The following is a 24,147-nucleotide window of genomic DNA, read 5'->3' on the forward strand; positions in this document are numbered from 1 at the left end:
TATTAATAAATGAGAAACTGCTGAAAAAAATATATTTTGTTGTTAGTAAAGCACAAGTAAAGTTCTGAGCCCTAGGGGCTTAAGGGGGCAGTAGAACTAATGTTATTTTGATAGTTTCGTTTTTTTAGGTTTGAGCGGTGCAAGATCGATCTTAACCCATGTAACAAACCAAATTAAACTTTACAGGGGGAGATGTTACCCCCTCGTACCAACTCGTAACATTCAAGAGGTTGTTCGTGATCTACAGAAGACTGGTTTCTACACGTCAATACATATTTGACAATTGTAAATGCTTTATCAATTTGCAATAAAATGGAATGGTTATAATAATTTAATACAATACCGTTGAAACTAGTCAAGGTCAGAATAATACGGAAGCTTAGATTGGACAAGAATGTAGCTAATGTTCCATTTACGTTTAAATAATTGAATTTGTTACTTTACTCGGCAAGGTTCGATGATATCAGTTGCTTTTGTTTGTTTATTTACACACCAAACTCTGAAAATTGATGACGGCAGAAGACCATAGATGAAGAAAAAATAAAGAAAACGTTCAGTGGCAAATAGGATTTTAAAAATGAAATAGAAAAGGTTTCAGTTACAGTTTTGAAATATTACACATTAAAGACATTCAGGGGTATGTTCAAATTTAACATTATAAATTTTATTATACGACCTTTACATTAGATTACAGTAGTTTGTTATACTCCAAAATAACATAAATTAAATTAATTCAAACTCAAAACGAGCAAAAATTAATCTGAGTAGGGTTCTAACCCTATGCTTTCAAAAAGCCAGAATATAATTTGTACATTACTGAAAAAATTCAAATAAATTTACTGAAAACAATGTGCATTGTCAGTTTAATATACATATGTTGATATTTATTCCTATAATCTTAATGAATTTTTGATTTCTCAAAGTTATGAAAGTGAAAACATTAACAAAATTTTTTTCAGTAAAGTACAAATTAATTCTGGCTTTTAGAAAGCCTAGGGTTTAGAACCCTACTCAGTTTAATTTCTGCTCGTTTTGAATTTGACTTATTTTAATTTCTGTTTGTTTTGGGTTTCATTTCTTTATTGATACTGATTTGTGGTAGTTATATGCTTGGTAGATTATCTGATTCTATTTTTGTTCATTTTTGGTTTAATGGAGTTCTTTACTTTTTTTGAAAAAAACTTATTTTATGCAAAAGGTTTTTTGATTAATTTCTGTTTGTTTTCTATTGACATTGTTTTTTTGAAGGGACAAGTCTAACCAACTTTTAAAGTTAGACAATCATACCTTCCATAAAAACCTTTAATATCCCCTGAGCATAAATTACAAAGCTTGCCCCTAATACCTGGGTTTGTATCGATCTAAAATGTCTTTTCAGACAATATTTTAACTCTTTTGAATAGAACATAAGTCTCAAAGCTCATGGCAAATACATTTCGGGACACTATAATCTGCGTGTAGGGGGAGAGGGTATCTGCCTTTTGATTACATTGACTCTTAAGAATAACAATTGAGCGTCTCATTACCAATCCAATGAGCCCCCTCCGAAGTTTATATGACCACACCTTCTTTAAAAAACCCTATATGTCCCCAGGGCATACCTTACAACCCTTGCCCTGAGGATTATTATGTCTATCCTCAAAGACCTAATTTCCGGACCTTTTTTATAGGCTGAACAAAATGGCTGCATCATAATTTTGATTGGAAGTGTTTTGGTAAATGATAGGCGTGAGGGGGGCATTGGCCAACTGGTTACTTTCGACTAATAAGCAATGCACAAACCTACTCAATACAGAGTCGAGCGAGCCCTTTTTGAACCTTTTGCAACAAAAATATCTATAAGAACGATATATGCTATAAGGACGGAACTCAAGACCGTTATCATGGGGCCTATGGGGGAGGGGGTTGTTATCCTCAAATACATAATTTCCAGACCTTTCAACTACGTTGAACAAAATGACCTTATCAAAATGTTGATCAGAAATGTTTGGAGAAATGATGGACGCGGGGGGGGATTCTCTCTCCGATTACTTTCGACTATTAAAAAGAGCAGTAGCCCTCTCAAATTCCAATCGAAAGAGCCCTTTTTAAAGTTTTTATGACAACACTTTCTATACAAAAAAATATTATATGCCCCCAGGGCATAACTTATAACCTTAGCCCTGAGGGCTGTGAGAGGGTTGTCATACTCAAAAACATAATTTCAAGACCTTTCAACTTCGTTCAACAAAATGGCTATATCAAAATGTGGATCGGAAGGGTATGGGGAAATGATGGACGGGGGGGGGGTATTTGCCCTCCGATCACCTCTGACTATTAAAAAGGGTACTAAACCTCTCAATTCCCAACTGAATGAGCCCTTATTGAAGTTTCTAAGACAACGCTGGCAAAGACCTAATTTCCATAACTTTTAACTACGTTGAACAAAATGTCTATCTCAAAATTTTGATTGGATATATTTGGGTAAATGGTGGGCGTGAGAGGGGCATTAGTTCTCCTCCAATCACTTACGACTATTAAAAAGGTTCGAACACTGGAATGTTTTATTTTAGTTATGCTGACTATAGCGTGTTTTATGTAAGTTATATTAAAAAATAAACATGCGCCTTACAGTTACTTCATATGGGAAAACTTGGGCTCTGGAAAACCTAGCGGAAGATACTCAATACTTTTTCAATATATATATATACATATATATATATATATATATATATATATATATATATATATATATATATATATATATATATATATATATATATATATATATATATATATATATATATATATATATATATATATATATCTCTCTCTCTCTCTCTCTATATATATATATATATATATATATATATATATATATATATATATATATATATATATATATATATATATATATATATATATATATATATATATATATATATATATATATATATATATATATATATATTGAACTTGAGTAAATATAAATGATAAAAATCAAGAAAAGCATTGGTGGCTACAGTAGACAATTGGTAAGTTGGCTACTAGTTTCTGACTTGCTTGTACAATTTACAAGTAATATTTGACAAATCTTAACGAAAAAAAAGAAACTGCCGAAACCTCTAAGAAAATGTACCAAGATCTTAGTAGAAGTGACCCTATAACTCGTGTCACGCACCCCTGCTGCCACCTATAACTTTTTTTAACACCATCACCACGTGGTTTATGGTTTTTGTCAGTGAGAATGAAAAAAAAGTATCTTTGTCACTTGGAAAAACATGAATTTTGTCTAAATTATGTATAGTTTCATGGTTTTTGTCAGTGAGAATTTTAAAAATAAGAGCTTTCCCACATTTTTTTATGTTTTTATGGTTTTTGTCAGTGAGAATTTGAAAAACAGGAACTTTCTCACAGAGAAAACCATAAACCAAGTGATGCTGTCACGAGTCAGAACACCTGTGCTGTCGACCTCAATTCACCTATCGTGAATCAATAATTCCCCTTAGAAACAACTAATTAATTTTCCCTTTCTTGACAGATCAATCAATCAATGACATCATCTGTCAGACTTTAAAAATTTTCGCCTAGAAACATTTCTCCAGGAATAGATCCAAAATCATTAATGTCTTTGCCTCGGGAACAGTTCTACTGGTCGAACTCCAAAGGATATTAATAACCACAGGCCATGGAAACAATTAGGCAAGAAACATCTTAGCGATGAATTGTTTTAGCGCGCGAGAAGGTTTCATATTAATTTGAAATGCATTAGCACAGAGATGCCAATAACAAAGGAACACGCTGAATTTGCGTTTAGGGATTATTTGGGCGAAACCATTTTAGACAGGTTATGGAACTATTTCAGCGAAACAGATAGAGACATTTTAAAAGAAGATTTTTGAAGAGATTTTAGAAGAGAATTTAAAGGTGAAACTCTGTGGTCGTTATAATACACAAGTTTCATTTGAACAGTGTTGTGAGGTCCTCTAACCCAACCCCAAAGGGTTCCAATCCTCCTACCCCAACCCCGAAGGAAGCCCCCGGTCCTCAAAAGCCCCCCCCCCAAGCTCCCAAAGGCCCTCCACCGCTCCCCAAATGTCCCCCAGGCCCCCAACTGTCCCCCCAGACCCACAAAGACCCACCAAGCTCCCAAAGGGCCACCGGCGCCCCCAAAGGCCCACCCAGCCCCCCCAAAACCCACCCCGGGCCCCCCAAAGGCCCATCGAGCTCCCAAACGCCCAACGGGGTCCCAAAGGTCCTCCACCGGCCCCCAACTGCCCCAAATGCCCCCCCATGGTCCTCAAAGGTCCCCCGGGCTCCCAAAGGGCCACCGGCGCCCCTAAGGCCCACCACCGGTCCCCAAATGTCCCCCCGGCACCCAAAAGCCCACCCCGACCCCCAAATGCCATCCCCGGACCCCCAACCCCAACCCCCACGTACCCCAAGGTCCCCCCGCGCTCCCCAACGACCACCCGCCCTCAAAGGACCCCCAGACCCTCAAAGGCTCTCCCCGAGCACCCGTCTTTCGTTGATGTGAGTTGTCTGAAACCTATGATTTGGGATGTGTAGTTTGCTACTTCAGGCTTTTCTGAGCAGGATTTCTTAGCCATTCGTAGGTGTGTGTTGACTGAAACCAATACTTTGGGATGAGTAGTTTGCTATTTCAGGCTTTTATGAGCTAGGTTTCATAGCCTTTCATTGGTGTGTGTTGAGTGAAACTTATGATTTGGGATATATAGTTTGCTTTTTGGTCTTTTCTGAGTTGGATTTATTAGTATTTCATAGGTGCGAGTTGTCTGAAACCTGTGATTTGGTATGTGTAGTTTGCTATTTTCGACCTTTCTGAGCTGGATTTCTTAGCCTTTCATAGGTATGCGTTGTCAGAAAATTATGATTTGGGATGTATAGTTTGCTACTTCAGGCTTTTCTGAGCTAAGGTTTTCTAGTATTTCCTAGGTGAATGTTGTCTGAAACCAATAGTTTGGTATGAATAGTTTGCTATTTTTGACTTTTCTGAGCTACATTTCTTAGTCTTTCGTTGGTGTGTGTTGACTGAAACCGATGATTTGGGATGTGTAGTTTGCTATTTTTGACTTTTCTGAGCTGGATTTCTTAGTCTTTCATAGGTGTGTGTTGTATGAAACCTATGATTTGGGATGGGTGGATTGCTACTTTTGACTTTTCTGAACTGGATTTCTTAGCCTTTCATAGGTGTTTGTTGTCTGAAACCTATAGTTTGGGATGACTAGTTTGCTATTTTTGACATTTCTGAGCTAGGTTTCTTAGCCGTTCATAGGTGAGTGTTGTCTGAAACCTATGATTTGGGATATGTAATTTGCTATTTCCGACTTTTCATAACCGGATTTCTTAGTCTTTCGTAGGTGTGTGGTGTCTGAAACCTATGATTTGGGATGTGTGGGTTGTTATTTTTTTGACTTTTCTGAGCTGGATTTCTTAGCCATTCGTAGGTGTGTGTTGACTGAAACCTATGATTTGGGATGGTTAATTTGCTATTTCCGACTTTTCATAACCGGATTTCTTAGTCTTTCGTAGGTGTGTGGTGTATGAAACCTATGATTTGGGAGGTATAGTTTGCTTTTTGGACTTTTCAGAGCTAGGATTCTTAGTCACTCATAGGTGTTTGTTGTCTGAAACTTCTAGTTTGGGATGAGTAGTTGGCTATTTCAGAGCTAAGGTTTCTTAGTATTTCATAGGTGAATGCTGTCTGAAACTTATGATTTTGGATATGTAAACTACTATTTCGGGCTTTTCTGAGTTAGATTTCTTAGTCTTTCATAGGTGTGTAGTGTCTGAAACCTATGATTTGGGATGTGTAGTTTGATATTTTTGACTTTTCTGAGCTAGGTTTCTTAGCCTTTCATAGGTATGTGTTGTCAGAACATTAGGATTTGGGATGTGTGGGTTGCTATTTCAGGCTTTTCTGAGAAGGATTTCTTAGCTGTTCATAGGTGTGTGTTGTCTGAAACTTATAATTTGGGATGTGTAGTTTGCTATTTGAACTTTTCAGAGCTATGACTCTTAGTCCGTCATAGGCGTTTGTTGTCTGAAACTTCTAGTTTGGGATGAGTAGTTTTGCTATTTCAGGCTTTTCTGAGCTAAGGTTTCTTAGTCTTTCATAGGTGAATGATGTCTGAAACCTATGATTTGGGATATGTAAATTACTATTTCGGGCTTTTCTGAGTGGGATTTCTTAGTCTTTCCTAGGTGTGTGTTGTCTGAAACCTATGATTTGGGATGGGTGGATTGCTACTTTTGACCTTTCTGAGCTGAATTTCTTAGCCTTTCATAGGTGTTTGTTGTCTGAAACCTATAGTTTGGGGTGACTAGTTTGCTATTTTTGACTTTTCTGAGCTAGGTTTCTTAGCCGTTCATAGGTGAGTGTTGTCTGAAACCCAGGATTTGGGATATGTAAATTACTATTTCGGGCTTTTCTAAGCTAGATTTCTTAGTCTTTCATAGGTATGTGTTGTCTTAAACCTATGATTTGGGATGTGTGGGTTGCTATTTTTTGACTTTTCCGAGCTGGATTTCTTAGCGATTCATAGGTGAATGATGTCTAAAACTTGTGATTTGAGATGGTTAATTTGCTATTTCCGGCTTTTATTAACTAGGTTTCATAGCCGTTCATAGGTGTGTGTTGTCAGAAAATTATGATTTGGGAATGTGTAGTTTACTATTTGAACTTTTCAGAGCTAGAATTCTTAGTCCATCATAGGTGTTTGTTGTCTGAAACCAATAGTTTGGGATGACTAGTTTGCTATTTCAGACTTGTTCATTTTGAATTTCTGTCATGAAATGCAAGAGTTGGAAAATTAGGGTCTTAGTTCACCAGCTCAGTATTAGGGTCCCAGTCCACCAGCCTAAACGATGGAAATTCACTAGCTCAGAATTGGGGTCTTAGTCCACCAGCCTGAATGGTGGAAATCCACTAGCTCAATATTGGGGTCTCAGTCCACCAGCCTGAATGGTGGAAATTCTCTATCTCCGTATTAGAGTCTTAGTCCACCAGCCCAAATGGTGGAAATTCACTAGCTCAGAATTGGGGTCTTAGTCCACCAGCCTGAATGGTCGAAATTCACATTAGACGACACAAAAACTTACACACACACAAAAATTTACACACACACAAAATTACACACACGCACACATGAACAAAAACACACAAACACACAAGAAAACTTACACACACACACAAAAACTTACACACACACACCACGAAACTTACACACACAAACACACAAAAACAAAAAAAAACACACACACACACACAAACACAAACTTACACATGCACACGAAAACTTACATGCACAAAAAAACTTACATGCACACAAAAACTTACACACACACACACACACACACACAAACTTACACACACACACAAAAACGAAAAATCACACACACACACACAAAAAATAAAACACACAAAAAAACTAAAACACACACACACACACACGCACACACAAACAAAAACAAGAACACAAAAAAAACAAAAAACCACATGCCAAACATCATACAAACACACACACAAACACACACAAAAAAACACACACACACAAAAAAAATAACACACACACACAAAAACTTACACACACAAAAACTTACACGCACACACACACACACACACACACACACAAAAACAAACACAAGCACACGAAAACTAACAACCACACAAAAACTTACAAGCACACAAAAAATTACACACACACACACACACACACACACAAAACTAACACACACACACACAAGAAAACACTAACACACACACGCAAAAAATAACACACAAAAAAACAAATACACACACACACACACACACAAACAAACACATTAACACAAAAAAACACAAACACACACACTCACAAAAACAAACACACACACACACACACATAAAAAAAAATCACACACACACACACGAAAAATAGCACACACACACCCCAAACATTACACACACAAAAAAAATTAAAAATGCACACGAAAAATTACACACACACACATGAAAAATTACACATACACCTCAAAACTTACACACACACACACACACACACAAAATTACACACACACACACACACACACACACAAACATACACACACACACACACACACACACAAAAAAATACAAATGCAAACGAACAAAAAAATGAACAAAAAAAATGACAAGAACACAAAAACATAAACACACACACACAAACACACACAAACACACTTACACACACACACACACACACGAAAACTCACACACACACGCCAAAACTTACACACACACAAAAACTTACACACACACACACACACACACACACACAAAAACTTACACATGAACACAAAAAACTCACACACACACACAAAAAACTTACACACACACACACACACACAAAACTTCACACACACACACACACGAAAACTTACACACACACACCAAAACATACACACACAAAAACTTACACACACACACACAAACACACACACACACACACACAAACACACACACACACACAAAAACAAAAAAACACACACACAAAACTTACATACACACACAAAAACTTAGATCACACAAAAGCTTACACACACACAAAAACTTACACCCACACGCAAAAACTTACATGCACACAAAAACTTACATGCACACAAAAACTTACACACACACACACAAAACTTACACACACGCACAAAAACTTACACACACACACAAAAACTTACACACACACACACTAAAACTTACACACACACACACCAAAACTTGCACACAAACACACACACACACACACACACACAAAAACAAACACAAACAACAAACCACACAAAAACAATTACAAAAGCAAAATAAAACTAACATTCACAAAAAAAACTAAACACACACACACTAACAAATACACTCTCACTTAAAAACTTACACACACACACAATAGCTGAGACACACACAAACTTACACACACACACACACAAAAACTTACACACACACGCAAAAACTAACACACACACACACAAAAACTTACACACACAAAACTTACACACACACACACACACACACACACACACACAAACTTACACCCACACACAAAAACTTACACACACACACACACAAAAACTTACACACACACACGAAAACATACGCACACACAAAAAATTACACACACGCACAAAAACTTACACACACACAAAAACTTACACACACGCACAAAAACTTACACACACACACACGAAAACTTATGCACACACACGAAAACTACCATATCACAGTTACATTGTCTTAATTTTTCAAATTTCATTTTGAATTTCTATCGTGAAATGCAAGAGTTGGAATATTTCAGTAGTGACTTGCTGTGCTTTACCTTCTCACAGTTACATTCTCTTGATTTTTCGAAGTTCATTTTGAATTTCTGTCATGAAATGCAGGAGTTGGAAAATTGGGGTCTTAGTCCACCAGCTCAGTATTGGGGACCCATTCCACCAGCCTGAACGGTGGAAATTCACTAGCTCAGAATTGGGGTCATAGCCCACCAGCCTGAACGGTGGAAATTCACTAGCTCACTATTGGGGTCTCAGCCCACCAGCCTGAATGGTGGAAATTCACTAGCTCAGAATTAGGGTCATAGTCCACCAGCCTGAATGGTGGAAATTCACTAGCTCAGAATTGGGGTCTTAGTCCACCAACCTGAATGGGTGAAATTCACATTAGACGAGGTTAAATGCGCACACACACACACAGAGAGACGTCTAACACACAGGGACAACACACACACAAAGAGGCGACACCTAACCTTTTCCGGCGAGTATGGTTAGGTTAGGTTAGGCTAGATTAAGTTAGGTTAGGTTAAGTTAGGTTAGGTTAGCCCACGTACGCTTCACTTAGGTTAGCTTAGGTTAGGTGAGAGACAGGCAAAAAGTTAGGTGTATGATTAGGTTAGGTTAGGTTAGATTAAGTTAGGTTAGGTTAAGTTAGCTTAGGTTAGGCCTACGTACGCGCGCGTACGTAGGCTAACCTAGCCTAACCTAACTTAACCTAACCTAACTTAATCTAACCTAACCTAACCTAATCATACACCTAACTTTTTGCCTGTCTCTCACCTAACCTAAGCTAACCTAAGTGAAGCGTACGTGGGCTAACCTAACCTAACTTAACCTAACCTAACTTAATCTAGCCTAACCTAACCTAACCATACTCGCCGGAAAAGGTTAGGTGTCGTCTCTTTGTGTGTGTGTTGTCCCTGTGTGTTATTCGTCTCTCTCTGTGTGTGTGTGCGCACTTAACCTCGTCTAATGTGAATTTCACCCATTCAGGTTGGTGGACTAAGACCCCAATTCTGAGCTAGTGAATTTCCACCATTCAGGCTGGTGGACTATGACCCTAAGTCTGAGCTAGTGAATTTCAACCATTCAGGCTGGTGGACTGAGACCCCAATATTGAGCTAGTGGATTTCCACCATTCAGGTTGGTGGGCTATGACCCCAATTCTGAGCTAGTGAATTTCCACCGTTCAGGCTGGTGGACTGGGTCCCCAATACTGAGCTGGTGGACTAAGACCCCAATTTTCCAACTCTTGCATTTCATGACAGAAATTCAAAATGAACTTCGAAAAATCAAGAGAATGTAACTGTGAGAAGGTAAAGCACAGCAAGTCACTACTGAAATATTCCAACTCTTTCATTTCACGATATAAATTCAAAAAGAAATTTGAAAAATTAAGACAATGTAACTGTGATTTGCTATTTTTAATGTGTGTACATAAGTTTTCGTGTGTGTGTGTGTGTGTGTGTAAGAGTGTTTGCGTGAGTGTACTGGTGTTTGTTTGTGTAAGTTTTTGTGAGTGTGTGTATTTGTGTGTTTGTGACTAATTTTTCGCTTGTGTGTGTATGTTTTTGTGTGTGTGTGTGTTAGTGTGTGTGTGTGTGTTTGTGTTTGTGTGTGTGTGTGTGTGTGTGTGTGTGTGTGTGTGTAAGTTTTTGTGTGTGTAAGTTTTTGTGTGTGTGTGTGTGTGTAAGTTTTTGCGTGTGGGTGTAAGTTTTTGTGTGTGTGTGTGTGTGTAAGTTTTTGTGTGTCTAAGCTCTGTGTGTGTGTAAGTTTTGACGTGTGCGTGTAAGTTTTCGTGTGTGTGTGTTTAAGTTTTTGTGTGCATGTTAGTTTTCGTGTGCATGTGTAAGTTTTTTTGTGTGTGTGTGTGTGTGTGTGTGTGTGTGTGTGTGTGTGTAAGTTTTTGTGTGTGTGTGTGTGCAAGTTTTGGTGTGTGTGTGTGTGTGTAAGTTTTCGTGTGTGTGTGTGTAAGTTTTTGTGTGTGTGTGTGCATGTGTGTAAGTTTTGTGTGTGTGTAAGTTTTTGTGTGTGTGTGTAAGTTTTTGTGTGCATGTAAGTTTTGTGTGTGTGTGTAAGTTTTTGTGTGTGTGGTGTAAGTTTTGGCTTGTGTTTGTAAGTTTGTGTGTGTGTGTGTGCGTGTGTGTGTAAGTTTTTGTGTGTGTGTGTGTGTGTGTGTGTAAGTTTGTGTGTGTGTGTGTGTGTGTGTGTGTGTGTGTGTGTGTAAGTTTTGGTGTTTGTGTGTAAGTTTTCGTGTGTGTGTGTGTGTGAAGTTTTGTGTGTGTGTGTGTGTGTAAGTTTTTGTGCGTGTGTGTGTGAGTTTTTGTGTGTCATGTGTAAGTTTTTGTGTGTGTGTGTGTGTGTGTGTGTGTGTGTGTGTGTGTGTGTGTGTGTATGTTTTGTGCGTGTGTGTGTGAGTTTTCGTGTGTGTGTGTGTGTGTGTAAGTTTTGTGTGTGTGTGTGTGTGTGTGTGTGTGTGTGTGTGCATGTGTGTTTTTGTGTGCATGTAAGTTTTCGTTTGCATGTGTAAGTTTTTGTGTGTGTGTGTGTGTGTGTGTAAGTTTGTGTGTGTGTGTGTGTGTGTGTGTGTGTGTAAGTTTTTGTGTGTGTGTGTGTAAGTTTTGACGTGTGTGTGTAAGTTTTAGTGTGTGTGTGTAAGTTTTCGTGTGCATGTGTAAGTTTTTGTGTGTGTGTAAGTTTTGGCGTGTGTGTGTAAGTTTTCGTGTGTGTGTGTGTGTGAGTTTGTTTATTTGTGTTTGTGTGTGTCTTATTTTGTGTTCGTGTGTGTGTGTGAGTTTTTTTGTGTTCTTGTGTTAGTTTGTGTGTGTGTGTGTGTGTGTAAGTTTGTGTGTGTGTGTAATTTTTGGAGTGTGTGTGTTAGTGTTTTCGTGTTTGTGTGTGTGTTAGTTTTTTGTGTGTGTGTGTGTGTGTGTGTGTGTAAGTTTTTGTGTGCCTGTATGTTTGTGTGTGCTTGTTTGTTTTCGAGTGCATGTGTAAGTTTTGTGTGTGTGTGTGTGTGTGTGTGTTCGTTTTAGTTTGTGTGTTTGTATGTGTTTGCGTGTTTGTTTTTTTGTTCATGTGTGTGTGTGTAAGTTTGTGTGTGTGTGTGTGTGTGTGTGTGTGTAATTGGGTTTGCATGTGTGTGTGATTTGTGAGGTTGGTCTGTTTATTTTTTGTTGTTTCGTGTGTGTGTGTGTGTGTGTATTTGTGTTTTTTGTTGGAAGGGTTGGTGTGTGTGTGTGTGTGAGTTGGCGTGTTTGTGTGTGTGTGTATTAATTTTATGTTGTGTGGTTTTTTTTTGTTATTATTGTTTGTGATTTTAATTTTTTGTGTACATTTTTGTTTTAGTGTTATTGTTTAAGTTTGTTTGTGTTTGTGTGTGTGTTTGTAAGTAAGTTTTTGTGTGTGTGTGTGTGTGTATGTTTCATCGTGTGTGTGTGTAAGTTTTGGTGTGTGTGTGTGTATGTTTTAATGTGTGTATGTGTGTAAGTTTTTGTGTGTGTGTGTAAGTTTTTGTGAGTGTGTGTAATTTTGTGTGTGTGTGTCAGATTTTGTGTCGTCTAATGTGAATTTCGACCATTCAGGCTGGTGGACTAATACCCAAATTCTGAGCTAGTGAATTTCCAACATTCGGACTGGTGGACTAAGACCCTAATTCGGAGTTAGTAAATTTCCACCATTAAGGCTGGGGGACTGAGACCCCAATATTGGGCTAGTGGATTTCCACCATTCAGGCTGGTGGACTAAGACCCCAATTCTGAGCTAGTGAATTTCCACCGTTTAGGCTGGTGGACTGGGACCCTAATACTGAGCTGGTGAACTAAGACCCTAATTTTCCAACTCTTGCATTTCATGACAGAAATTCAAAATGAACAAGTCTGAAATAGCAAACTAGTCATCCCAAACTATTGGTTTCAGACAAAAAATACCAATGATGGACTAAGAATTCTAGCTCTGAAAAGTTCAAATAGCAAACTACACATCCCAAATCGTAATTTTCTGACAACACACACCTATGAAAGGCTATGAAACCTAGCTAATAAAAGCCGGAAATAGCAAATTAAGCATCTCAAATCACAAGTTTCAGACATCACTCACCTATGAATGGCTAAGAAATCCAGCTCGGAAAAGTCAAAAAATAGCAACCCACACATCCCAAATCATAGGTTTCAGACAACACATACCTATGAAAGACTAAGAAATCTAGCTTAGAAAAGCCCGAAATAGTAATTTACATATCCCAAATCCTAGGTTTCAGACAACACTCACCTAAGAACGGCTAAGAAACCTAGCTCAGAAAAGTCAAAAATAGCAAACTAGTCACCCCAAACTATAGGTTTCAGACAACAAACACCTATGAAAGGCTAAGAAATTCAGCTCAGAAAGGTCAAAAGTAGCAATCCACCCATCCCAAATCATAGGTTTCAGACAACACACACCTAGGAAAGACTAAGAAATCCCACTCAGAAAAGCCCGAAATAGTAATTTACATATCCCAAATCATAGGTTTCAGACATCATTCACCTATGAAAGACTAAGAAACCTTAGCTCAGAAAAGCCTGAAATAGCGAAACTACTCATCCCAAACTAGAAGTTTCAGACAACAAACGCCTATGACGGACTAAGAGTCATAGCTCTGAAAAGTTCAAATAGCAAACTACACATCCCAAATTATAAGTTTCAGACAACACACACCTATGAACAGCTAAGAAATCCTTCTCAGAAAAGCCAGAAATAGAAACCCACACATCCCAAATCATAATGTTCTGACAACACATACCTATGAAAGGCTAAGAAACCTAGCTCAGAAAAGTCGAAAATATCAAACTACACATCCTAAATCATAGGTTTCAGACACTACACACCTATGAAAGACTAAGAAATCTAACTCAGAAAAGCCCGAAATAGTAATTTACATATCCCAAATCATAAGTTTCAGACAGCATTCACCTATGAAATACTAAGAATCATAGCTCTGAAATAGCCAACTACTCATCCCAAACTCGAAGTTTCAGACAACAAACACCTGTCATGAGTGACTAAGAATCCTAGCTCTGAAAAGTCCAAAAAGCAAACTATACCTACCAAATCATAGGTTTCAGACACCACACACCTACGAAAGACTAAGAAATCCGGTTATGAAAAGTCGGAAATAGCAAATTAACCATCCCAAATCATAGGTTTCAGTCAACACACACCTATGAATGGCTAAGAAATCCAGTTCAGAAAAGTCAAAAAAATAGCAACCCACACATCCCAAATCATAGGTTTCAGACACCACACACCTACGAAAGACTAAGAAATCCGGTTATGAAAAGTCGGAAATAGCAAATTACATATCCCAAATCATAGGTTTCAGACAACACTCACCTATGAACGGCTAAGAAACCTAGCTCAGAAAAGTCAAAAATAGCAAACTAGTCATCCCAAACTATAGGTTTCAGACAACAAACACCTATGAACGGCTAAGAAATCCAGCTCAGAAAAGTCAAAAGTAGCAATCCACCCATCCCACATCATAGGTTTCATACAACACACACCTATGAAAGACTAAGAAATCCAGCTCAGAAAAGTCAAAAATAGCAAACTACACATCCCAAATCATCGGTTTCAGACAACACACACCAACGAAAGACTAAGAAACCTAGCTCAGAAAAGTCAAAAATAGCAAACTATTCATCCCAAACTATTGGTTTCAGACAACATTCACCTAGGAAATACTAGAAAACCTTAGCTCAGAAAAGCCTGAAATAGCAAACTATACATCCCAAATCATAATTTTCTGACAACGCATACCTATGAAAGGCTAAGAAATCCAGCTCAGAAAGGTCGAAAATAGCAAACTACACATCCCAAATCACAGGTTTCAGACACCTCACAACTATGAAAGACTAAGAAATCCAACTCAGAAAAGACCAAAAAGCAAACTATATATCCCAAATCATAAGTTTCCCTCAACACACACCAACGAAAGGCTATGAAACCTAGCTCATAAAAGCCTGAAATAGCAAACTACTCATCCCAAAGTATTGGTTTCAGTCAACACACACCTACGAATGGCTAAGAAATCCTACTCAGAAAAGCCTGAAGTAGCAAACTACACATCCCAAATCATAGGTTTCAGACAACTCACATCAACGAAAGACGGGTGCTCGGGGAGAGCCTTTGTGGGTCTGTGGGTCCCTTGAGGGCGGGTGGTCGTTTGGGAGCTGGGGGGGACGTTTGGGGACCTGGGGGTTGGGGTTTGGGGTCCGGGGATGGCTTTTGGGGGTGTGGGTGGGCTTTTGGGTGCCGGGGGGACATTTGGGGGCCGGTGGAGGGCCTTAGGGGCGCCGGTGGCCCTTTGGGAGCCCGGGGGACCTTTGAGGACCATGGGAGGGCATTTGGGGCAGTTGGGGGCCGGTGGAGGACCTTGGGGACCCCGTGGGTCCTTTGGGAGCTCGCTGGGCCTTTGGGGGGCCCGGCGGTGGCCTTTGGGGGGCGGGGGGGGCCTTTGGGGGCGCCGGTGGCCCTTTGCGAGCTTGGTGGGTCTTTGAGGGTCCGCGGGGACAGTTGGGGGCCTGGGGGACATTTGGGGACCGGTGGAGGGCCTTTGGGAGCTTGGGGGGGGGGCTTTTGAGGATCGGGGGCTTCCTTCGGGGTTGGGGTAGGAGGATTGGAACCCTTTGGGGTTGGGTTAGAGGACCTCACAACACTGTTCAAATGAAACTTGTGTATTATAACGACCACAGAGTTTCACCTTTAAATTCTCTTCTAAAATCTCTTCAAAAATCTTCTTTTAAAATGTCTCTATCTGTTTCGCTGAAATAGTTCCATAACCTGTCTAAAACGGTTTCGCCCAAATAATCCCTAAACACAAATTCAGCGTGTTCCTTTGTTATTGGCATCTCTGTGCTAATGCATTTCAAATTAATATGAAACTTTCTCGCGCGCTAAAACAATTCATCGCTAAGATGTTTCTTGCCTAATTGTTTCCATGGCCTTGGGTTATTAATATCCTTTGGAGTTCGACCAGTAGAACTGTTCCCGAGGCAAAGACATTAATGATTTTGGATCTATTCCTGGAGAAATGTTTCTAGGCGAAAATTTTTAAAGTCTGACCGATGATGTCATTGATTGATTGATCTGTCAAGGAAGGGAAAATTAATTTGTTGTTTCTAAGGGGAATTATTGATTCACGATAGGTGAATTGAGGTCGACAGCACAGGTGTTCTGACTCGTGACAGCATCACGTGGTTTATGGTTTTCTCAGTGAGAAAGTTCCTGTTTTTTCAAATTCTCACTGACAAAAACCATAAAAACATAAAAAAATGTGGAAAAGCTCCTATTTTTCAATTCTCACTGACAAAAACCATGAAAAAATACATATCTGAGACACAATTCCTGTTTTGCCAAGTGAGAAAAATACTTTTTTTTCATTCTCACTGACAAAAACCATAAACCACGTGGTGATGGTGTTAAAAAAAGTTATAGGTGGCAGCAGGGGTGCGTGACACGAGTTATAGGGTCACTTCTACTGATCTTTACCTCTTGGATGGTGTGGAAAAGAGGTTTTTTCAAACCTCTTGAGATAGCCATAAATATATGGCTATCTCAAAATTTTGATTGGATGTGTTTGGGGAAATAGTGGGCATAAGGGGGTTAGTTACCCTCCAATCACTTTCGACTATGAAAAAGGGCACTAGCCCTTTCAATTTCAAATTGAATGAACCCTATTTTAAGTTTCTACGAGAATGCTTTCTATGCAAACCTTATGTGCCCCCAGGGCATAACTTACAACCCTTGCGCTGAGGGCTGTGGGGGGGAGTGTTATCCACAAACACATAATTTCTAGGTTTTTCAACTAGATTGACCAAAATGGCCATCTAAAAACTTCTATTGGATGTTTTTGGGTAAATGGTGGGCGTGGGAGGGATGTTAGTTTTCCTCCAATCACTTTCGACTATTAAAAAGTGTGTTAGCCCTTTCAATTTCTATTTGAATGAGCCGTTTTCGAAGTTTCTATGACAACGCTCTCTATAGAGACCTTATATGCCCCCAGGGCATAACTTACAACCCTTGCCCTGAGAGATGTTGCAGGTTTATCATCGTCAAAGACATAATATCCAGAACTTTCAACTACGTTGAAAAAATGGCTATATAAAAATTTTGATTTTATGTGTTTGGGGAAATGGTGGGCGTGAGAGGGGGATTAGTTGCCCTCCAATCAGTTTCGACTAGCCTATTAAAAAAAGGGCACGAGCCCTTTCAATTTTGAATTGAATGAGCTCTTTTTGAAGTTTCTATGATAATATTTACTATAAAAGAAACCTTACGTGCCCCCAGGGCATGACTTACAACCATTGACTTGAAGGATGGGGGGGGGGGGTCATCCTCAAAGACGTAAATTCCAGAACTTTTAACTACATTGAACAAAATAGCTATCTCAAAATTTTGATTAGATGTGTTTGGGGAAATGGTGGGCTTGAGAGTGGGTCACCTTCCAATCCCTTTCGACTATTAATAAGGGCACTAGCCCTTTCAATTTCCAACCAAATGAACCCTTTTTAAAGTTTCTACAAGAACAATTTCTATAAAAAACCTTATATGCCCCCGGGGCATAACTTATAACCCTTGCCATCAGGGGTTTGGGGGGTTTGTCATCCTCAAAGACATAATTTCCAGAACTTTCAACTACGTTGAAGAAAATACCTATCTTATAATTTTAATTTAATGTGTTTGGAGAAATGGTGGGCGTGAGAGGGGGATTAGTTGCTCTCCAATCACTTTCGACTACTAAAACCTTATATACCCCCAGGGTATAACTTACAACCCTTGCCCTGAAGGCTATGAGGGGGTTATCATCCTCAAAGACCTAATTTCCAGAACTTTTAACTACGTTGAACAAAATGGATATCTCAAAATTTTGATTGCATGTTTTTGGGGAAATGGTGGGCGTAAGAGGAGGTTAGTTGCCCTCCAATTACTTTCAACTATTAAAAAGGGCACTAGCTGTTTCCATTTCCAATCGAGTGAGCCCTTTTTGAAGTTTTTAGAACAACGCTTTCTGTAAAAAACCTTATATGCCCCCAGTGCATAACATACACGCCTTGCCCTGAGGGCTGTAGGAGGAGTGTCATCCTCAAAGACATAATTTCCGGACCTTTCAACTAAGTTGAAAAAAATATCGATCTTAAAATTTTGATTGGATTTGTTTGGGGAAATGGTGGGTGTGAGAGGGGGTTAGTTGCCCTCCAATCACTTTCAACTATTAAAAAGGCCACTAACCCTTTGGATTTCCAATCGAATAAGCAATTTTTGAAGTTTCTATAAAAATACTTTCTATAAAAATTGAAGAAATGGTGGGCGTGAGAGGGGGGTTAGTTGCTCTCCAATCACTTTCGACTATTAAAAAGGGCACTTGCCATTTCAATTTCCAATCGAATGAACCCTTTTGGAAGTTTCTACGAGAAAGATTTCTATAAAAACCTTATATGCCTCCAGGGCATAACTTCCAATCCCTACACTGAGGGCTGTTGGGGGGGGGGTGTCATCCTGAAAGACCTAGTTTCCAGAACTTTCAACTCTGTTGAACAAAATGGCTATCCTAAAATTTTGATTAGATGTGTTTGGGGAAAAGGTGGGCGTAAGAGCGGGGTTAGTTGCCCTCCAATCCCTTTCGACTATTAAAAAGGGCACTAGTTCTTTGAATATCCAATCGAATGAGCCTTTTTTGAAGTTTCTACGACAACGCTTTCTATAAAAACCTTATATGCCCCAGGGCATAACTTACAACCCTTTCCCTGAGGTTTGTGAGGGGGGGAGTAGCCTCCTCAAAAACATAATTTCTATTTGGAAATCAACTGCGCTGAAACAAAAGGGCTATCTCAAAATTTTTCTTGGATGTTTTTGGGGAAATAGTGGGCGTGAAAGGGATGTTAGTTGCCTTTCAATCACTTTCGACTATTGAAAAGGCCACAAGCCATTCCAATTTCCAATCAAATGAGCCGTTTTCAAAGTTTCTACGACAACTTCTTCGATACAAAGTGCCCTGGCCAAAACCAGAAAAAAATAAACAAATAATACATTGTGCTAACATCGTTCTTTACTTAGGCAGCGTTATTGCGCTACCTATGATATGCCCACAACTTATGAACGTCTTCTTCATTTAATGGCAGCATAATGTCTTGAAGCTGAAATTGTTCGAGTTCAGTTTCCGGTTATTTATCACAAGGATGAGGTAACAAAAATGCTGAAGAACGTCTGCAACCTCTGGATTATTTTTTTTGGAGGGGGGGGGGCAGAGGGGTATCTTAAAATTAAATTTTTTCTAGTTCCGTATTTTGCTATTTCCCGATTGAACCAGACAAAACAGTTTTTTTTATATGTCCACAGTCTCTGAACGATTTTTTCCTTTCTCGGCTGTGAAATATCTTGAAACTGAGCAAAATTGAATTTGTTCTAGTTCCGTATTTTGTTTTTTGCCGATTGTACCAGACAACACTTTTTTTTATTTATGTCTACAATCTCTGAACGATTCTTCTCATTTCTCGGCCCTGAAATGTCTTGAAAGTTGAATCTGAACCTTTTCGAGTTCCGTATTTTGTTATTTGTATAAGGTAACAACATAACCTATCCCCAACAGAACATTATTAGAATTTACATGCTAAAGGGTCTGCTACCTCTGGAGTTTTATTTTCGTTTTTTAGCGTGAATATTTTGAAACTGAATTTATTCAAGTTTCGTATTTTGTTATTTGCCGAGGTACCATAAAAAATCTTCTTTTTTCCGTTTGATGTATTTTCGATCTCCGAACAATTTTTTTCATTCTCGGCCGCGAAACTTCTTGAAATTGGACCTTTTCGAGTTTCGTTTTTTGTCATTAGTCTACCTGTTTTACCAAATTGAACTTGTTTCCTAAGATGCCAAGGTTTTTTTGGTCCAACCTTCTCGCAACCTCTGGATGTTTATTTTTTTCTGGCAGTGGAACATATTGACATTGAATTTGTTCGAGCTCTGTATTTAATTGTTTGCTAATGACACCAAACAGATGTCTTCTTTATTTTGCACCAAAAGTGTTTTCAAATAAAAATAGTTTCCTAAGATGCTAAAGGCATCATTGTTTGGCATGCCCATGACATCTGAACGTTTGTTTTATTTTTCGGCAGGAAAGTGTTTTGAAACTGAACTTTTTCAAGTTCATTAGTTTTGTTATTTGTCTTTGGTACCAATCGGAATTTTCTTCCAAGAGGCCTAAAGAAATTCCTATAAGAAATTCTTCATAGTAAGATTTTTTTACTAATACCGAAATGTAGCTAGTAGTAACTCGTACCAATCAGAAATTTTCAAAGAATTTTTCGGTAATCAGAAAATCCTATGGAGATGTAACTGGCTTATATTAGTGCATGCTAAACCTCGGTATTGGTAGAATCTTTAGAGGTGTTTCTTTTTAACAGAGGAATGTCTTAAAATTAAATTTCTTCAAGTTCCACATTTTGTGGTTTGGCTTTCATACCAGACAAAAATCGTTAAAATCGGCATAAATCAAATTCTGTTTAAATCACCAATGCAAAATGCTAATTGAAATACTTCTAGAAAAATGGAAAAACGAATGAATGATCAATATTACTGTTAACATGCGTCTTGTATGGTTAGCGAGGCGATATAACTTGGCAATCTACTGCTAAACCGACAAACTTTTTATCAATGGATTCCATAAATAAAAGTATTAATTCTCAAACACTAAGATACGGGTCACTTAAGTTATTGAAGAGTTTAAGAAGGAAGGAGGCAATGTTTGCGGTGCCTAATACATTGCGTTGCACATTAGTGCCATGTAACTCAATTTTTCATTATTCGAAATCTTAACCTCCAATTATTACTGTGGACAAACCGACACTTCACAGGAGATGTGCCGAGGAGTCTTAAGCAAGTTTATTGCTAAAATCGTTGAAAAATGACTGTCATACTTTGGCAATAGCTTCTTGTGAATGTGATATCTGAGACACTGGGAGTGGGATCTAATCGCATAAAGTGACACTAATGTATATTCTATACGGAATCTAGAACCTTTCGTAGGTTTTTTTTTAGTTTCAGTTTCATTCAGTTTCAATATGGCATTTGCATGCAGTGTTCGCATTGGGTACTTTATTTACCCCTGGAAACTCTCAATTTCTTACACTTTTTTTAGGAAAAAACATTTTAGAACTGATTTTCGACCCTTAGTCAACTCAGAATCAAAATCATGATTTTAAATCTACATGGTCTGTGACCTACATCAGACCCGATAGACACTTTTAGAGTTCAAGTTTTACAGGCTCACTTGCAAATCTTGTCTTTAAAATACAAATTGAGCGAAAATTACGTGTTATACATGTAATTTTTTTTTTTGGGGGGGGGGGTCCACAAAACTGGTGAATCATATGGGAATTTAGGAAATTATAAGGTAATGATAATACAATACTGTGATTGGAGGAGGAAAGAGGGTACTATTATGATGTCTTTTCTCCTTTCTGTATAAGTAGGCTACTTGATACGTTACTTCTGGCTACTATAGTGAAGTATATTCATGCAATGTGTGGCTAGTGAAATAGGTTTTTTAGGGTTTTTTTTCGCAGCAGGGATGCCAAAAGTGGCCATATATGAGCTTATTATCATGGGTCTTGCAAAGAAAAGGCCTAAAGTAAAAAAAATTGCAAAGGTCTTGGATACTTCTTACTGTTTGCATTGTTTTAAGTGGTGGCCAAAGACTTGTTACGGCCCCAAAATGCTTTTCAATGACCCTGCTTTCAAGCATACTTACTACTCTGATAGCTGTTGCAAGAAACGGTTCAATCTCTTTCCTTTTGGCGGTTAATTCATCTTCCTCGGTAGCCACCCGTAAACATGCCTTAAGCCATTCAACTGCCCTATCATATAGTCCCTTGTTGAACGCATGCTTCCCGACGAATAGACAGTCACGAGCTGAAAAGAGAGACATTTGGACGAAAGTTATTTCAGTCAAACGTTGCGTAAGCCCTACTTTCCATTATTCTCCGTAATTCGTTGACCCTAGGACCAGGCCGAAGTAAGAAGGCAAACATTAGCAACTGTTTTAGTCAAAATATCCAGGCATAACCTTATGCTTTTTGCACTTGTACTTACATCTAAAAACTCTACTCTTGTTGAACTTTTTGCATAAGCATCAATGAGACAGCCAATCATGCGGTTTAAAGTTAAAATAGACGGAAAAGCTGAAGTGGAGAAATTCTAATTTAGAATTATTTTTGGTTCTTAATCTTCCGGTCTTAAGCTTCACAGATCCACCGAGAAAAATGAGGAAAGGGGGTAATCCTCAGAGCCTATGTTTTGAAAGAGACAAGTGCAAGATTTGTGTATTTGAAAATTGTTATCGAAATGAGAAAAATCCCTCTGTATCCCAAACTCTTTGGGCTCAATATTAAATGGGGAATTGAACTTGTTTATTAAGCTCCCATGTTTATTAAGCCTTCCACTATTGATAAAAATCAAATTTGTTTGTTTTGAACTCATAAACTTGATTTTGTACTCTTTTTCTTTTAGAACATTCTTCAGGAACTTTTACTTCGTTAGAGCTGTCTCTTCGACAGATTTGCATTTTAGCAGTTGTGCAAATAGCATATTTATCCTATCAATACCCATTATAACGTTTAATTAATGGATTTTCTGAGAAAGAAAAAATTATATAATGATACAACTCCAGAATTCAGCTTCATCAGCTGATTATTTTCCTTTATGTTATATGCATGAATGGACTGATATCTGTATTATAGATGTTTTCGGTAAAACACAAGTTCTTGCGAATAAAATTGAAGAATTCAATTGAATTGAATTGAATTAATTTTGAATTGAAAATCCAAATTAAAACAAACATAAATTTCTATGAGTAAGGGGAGCAACCCTAAGCCCCTGGCTCTATCACACCTATTCGTAGGAAAGGTGTACCCCCAACCCCATCCAAGAAAAAGTACTGTAATTGTGCAGCAGTCTTCCTCCTCGGCCTTGGGTGGCAACTGTATATAGAATAATTAGCGTTGGTTCAAGTCTTTATGTAATTCTTTATGTACATTTACTTTCACTCTCTTTGAAAAAAAAATGTCTTTCTTAATTTAGTTCATCTGTATTTTAATATTATATCCATGGCTCTCTTAGATACGTCGGGGAATTCTACACTCCTTAACCTCCCCCTCTTCTGAGTTCAGTTTCTGTGTAAAAAAAAACTTTAAGAAGAATTCAATAATCTCAAATTAAGACTATTAGGAAATTTGGGCTTAAAAATTTTAAGTCTGAGGCTACCACCGACAAAAAAATCTATTGGCCTTTTTCTAACAATTGATGCTTGGCAGAGCAATTGATTGAAAATAAATTAATGGAGATTTTGACGAATGAACTTACAAAATCGAAACTTTAAAATGCTGGCCTAGCACAACTGTTCAATTTTTGACAACTGCATACACATAGTATGTACGAAAGTATTAGCCGACTACACTGCATTATAGGTTCTATGACCGTGAGGCCGTGTAAATAGACTTTCGATTGGCTATCTTAGAAATTTTTGCCAGATGGCACGTATACCATCGTCAGATAAAAAATTTGGTTTTGTACCACAACACGGGAAAAATAACACGTGTTGGGGCCCCACGAGAAAACCACAAAACTTTGCATATTTGTAATAAGGGACTTGAAACATTCACTTCCGGATGTTCTTACATAAAAAAAAATATGCAATTTGTTTATTCTAGTAACCGAAAGTAAATTACAGATGAAGATATTTTCGACATTTTGATTTAGCATGAAAAGTAGAAATTTAATCCATATATTGGCACCAAAAATCCTCCTCTCTAAGTTTTGGTCTTTACCCCCCCCCCCCCC

General features: G+C 38.3%; 1 protein-coding gene across 1 annotated transcript in view; it reads right to left on the reverse strand.

The window, feature by feature from the left end:
• Nucleotides 1–24,147, reverse strand: part of LOC148956180 (prolyl 4-hydroxylase subunit alpha-1-like) — a 71,817-nt gene that overhangs the window by 32,212 nt on the left and 15,458 nt on the right. Inside the window, exon 5 of the mRNA XM_089089635.1 lies at nt 22,061–22,221. Within this exon, the coding sequence (XP_088945761.1) occupies nt 22,061–22,221 (161 nt within the window). The remainder of the gene's footprint in view (nt 1–22,060; nt 22,222–24,147) is intronic.

Source organism: Artemia sp. Qi Xiang Cuo, chromosome 1 (assembly GCF_049724085.1).
Source record: "Artemia sp. Qi Xiang Cuo chromosome 1, ASM4972408v1, whole genome shotgun sequence".
NCBI lineage: Eukaryota > Metazoa > Arthropoda > Branchiopoda > Anostraca > Artemiidae > Artemia > Artemia sp. Qi Xiang Cuo.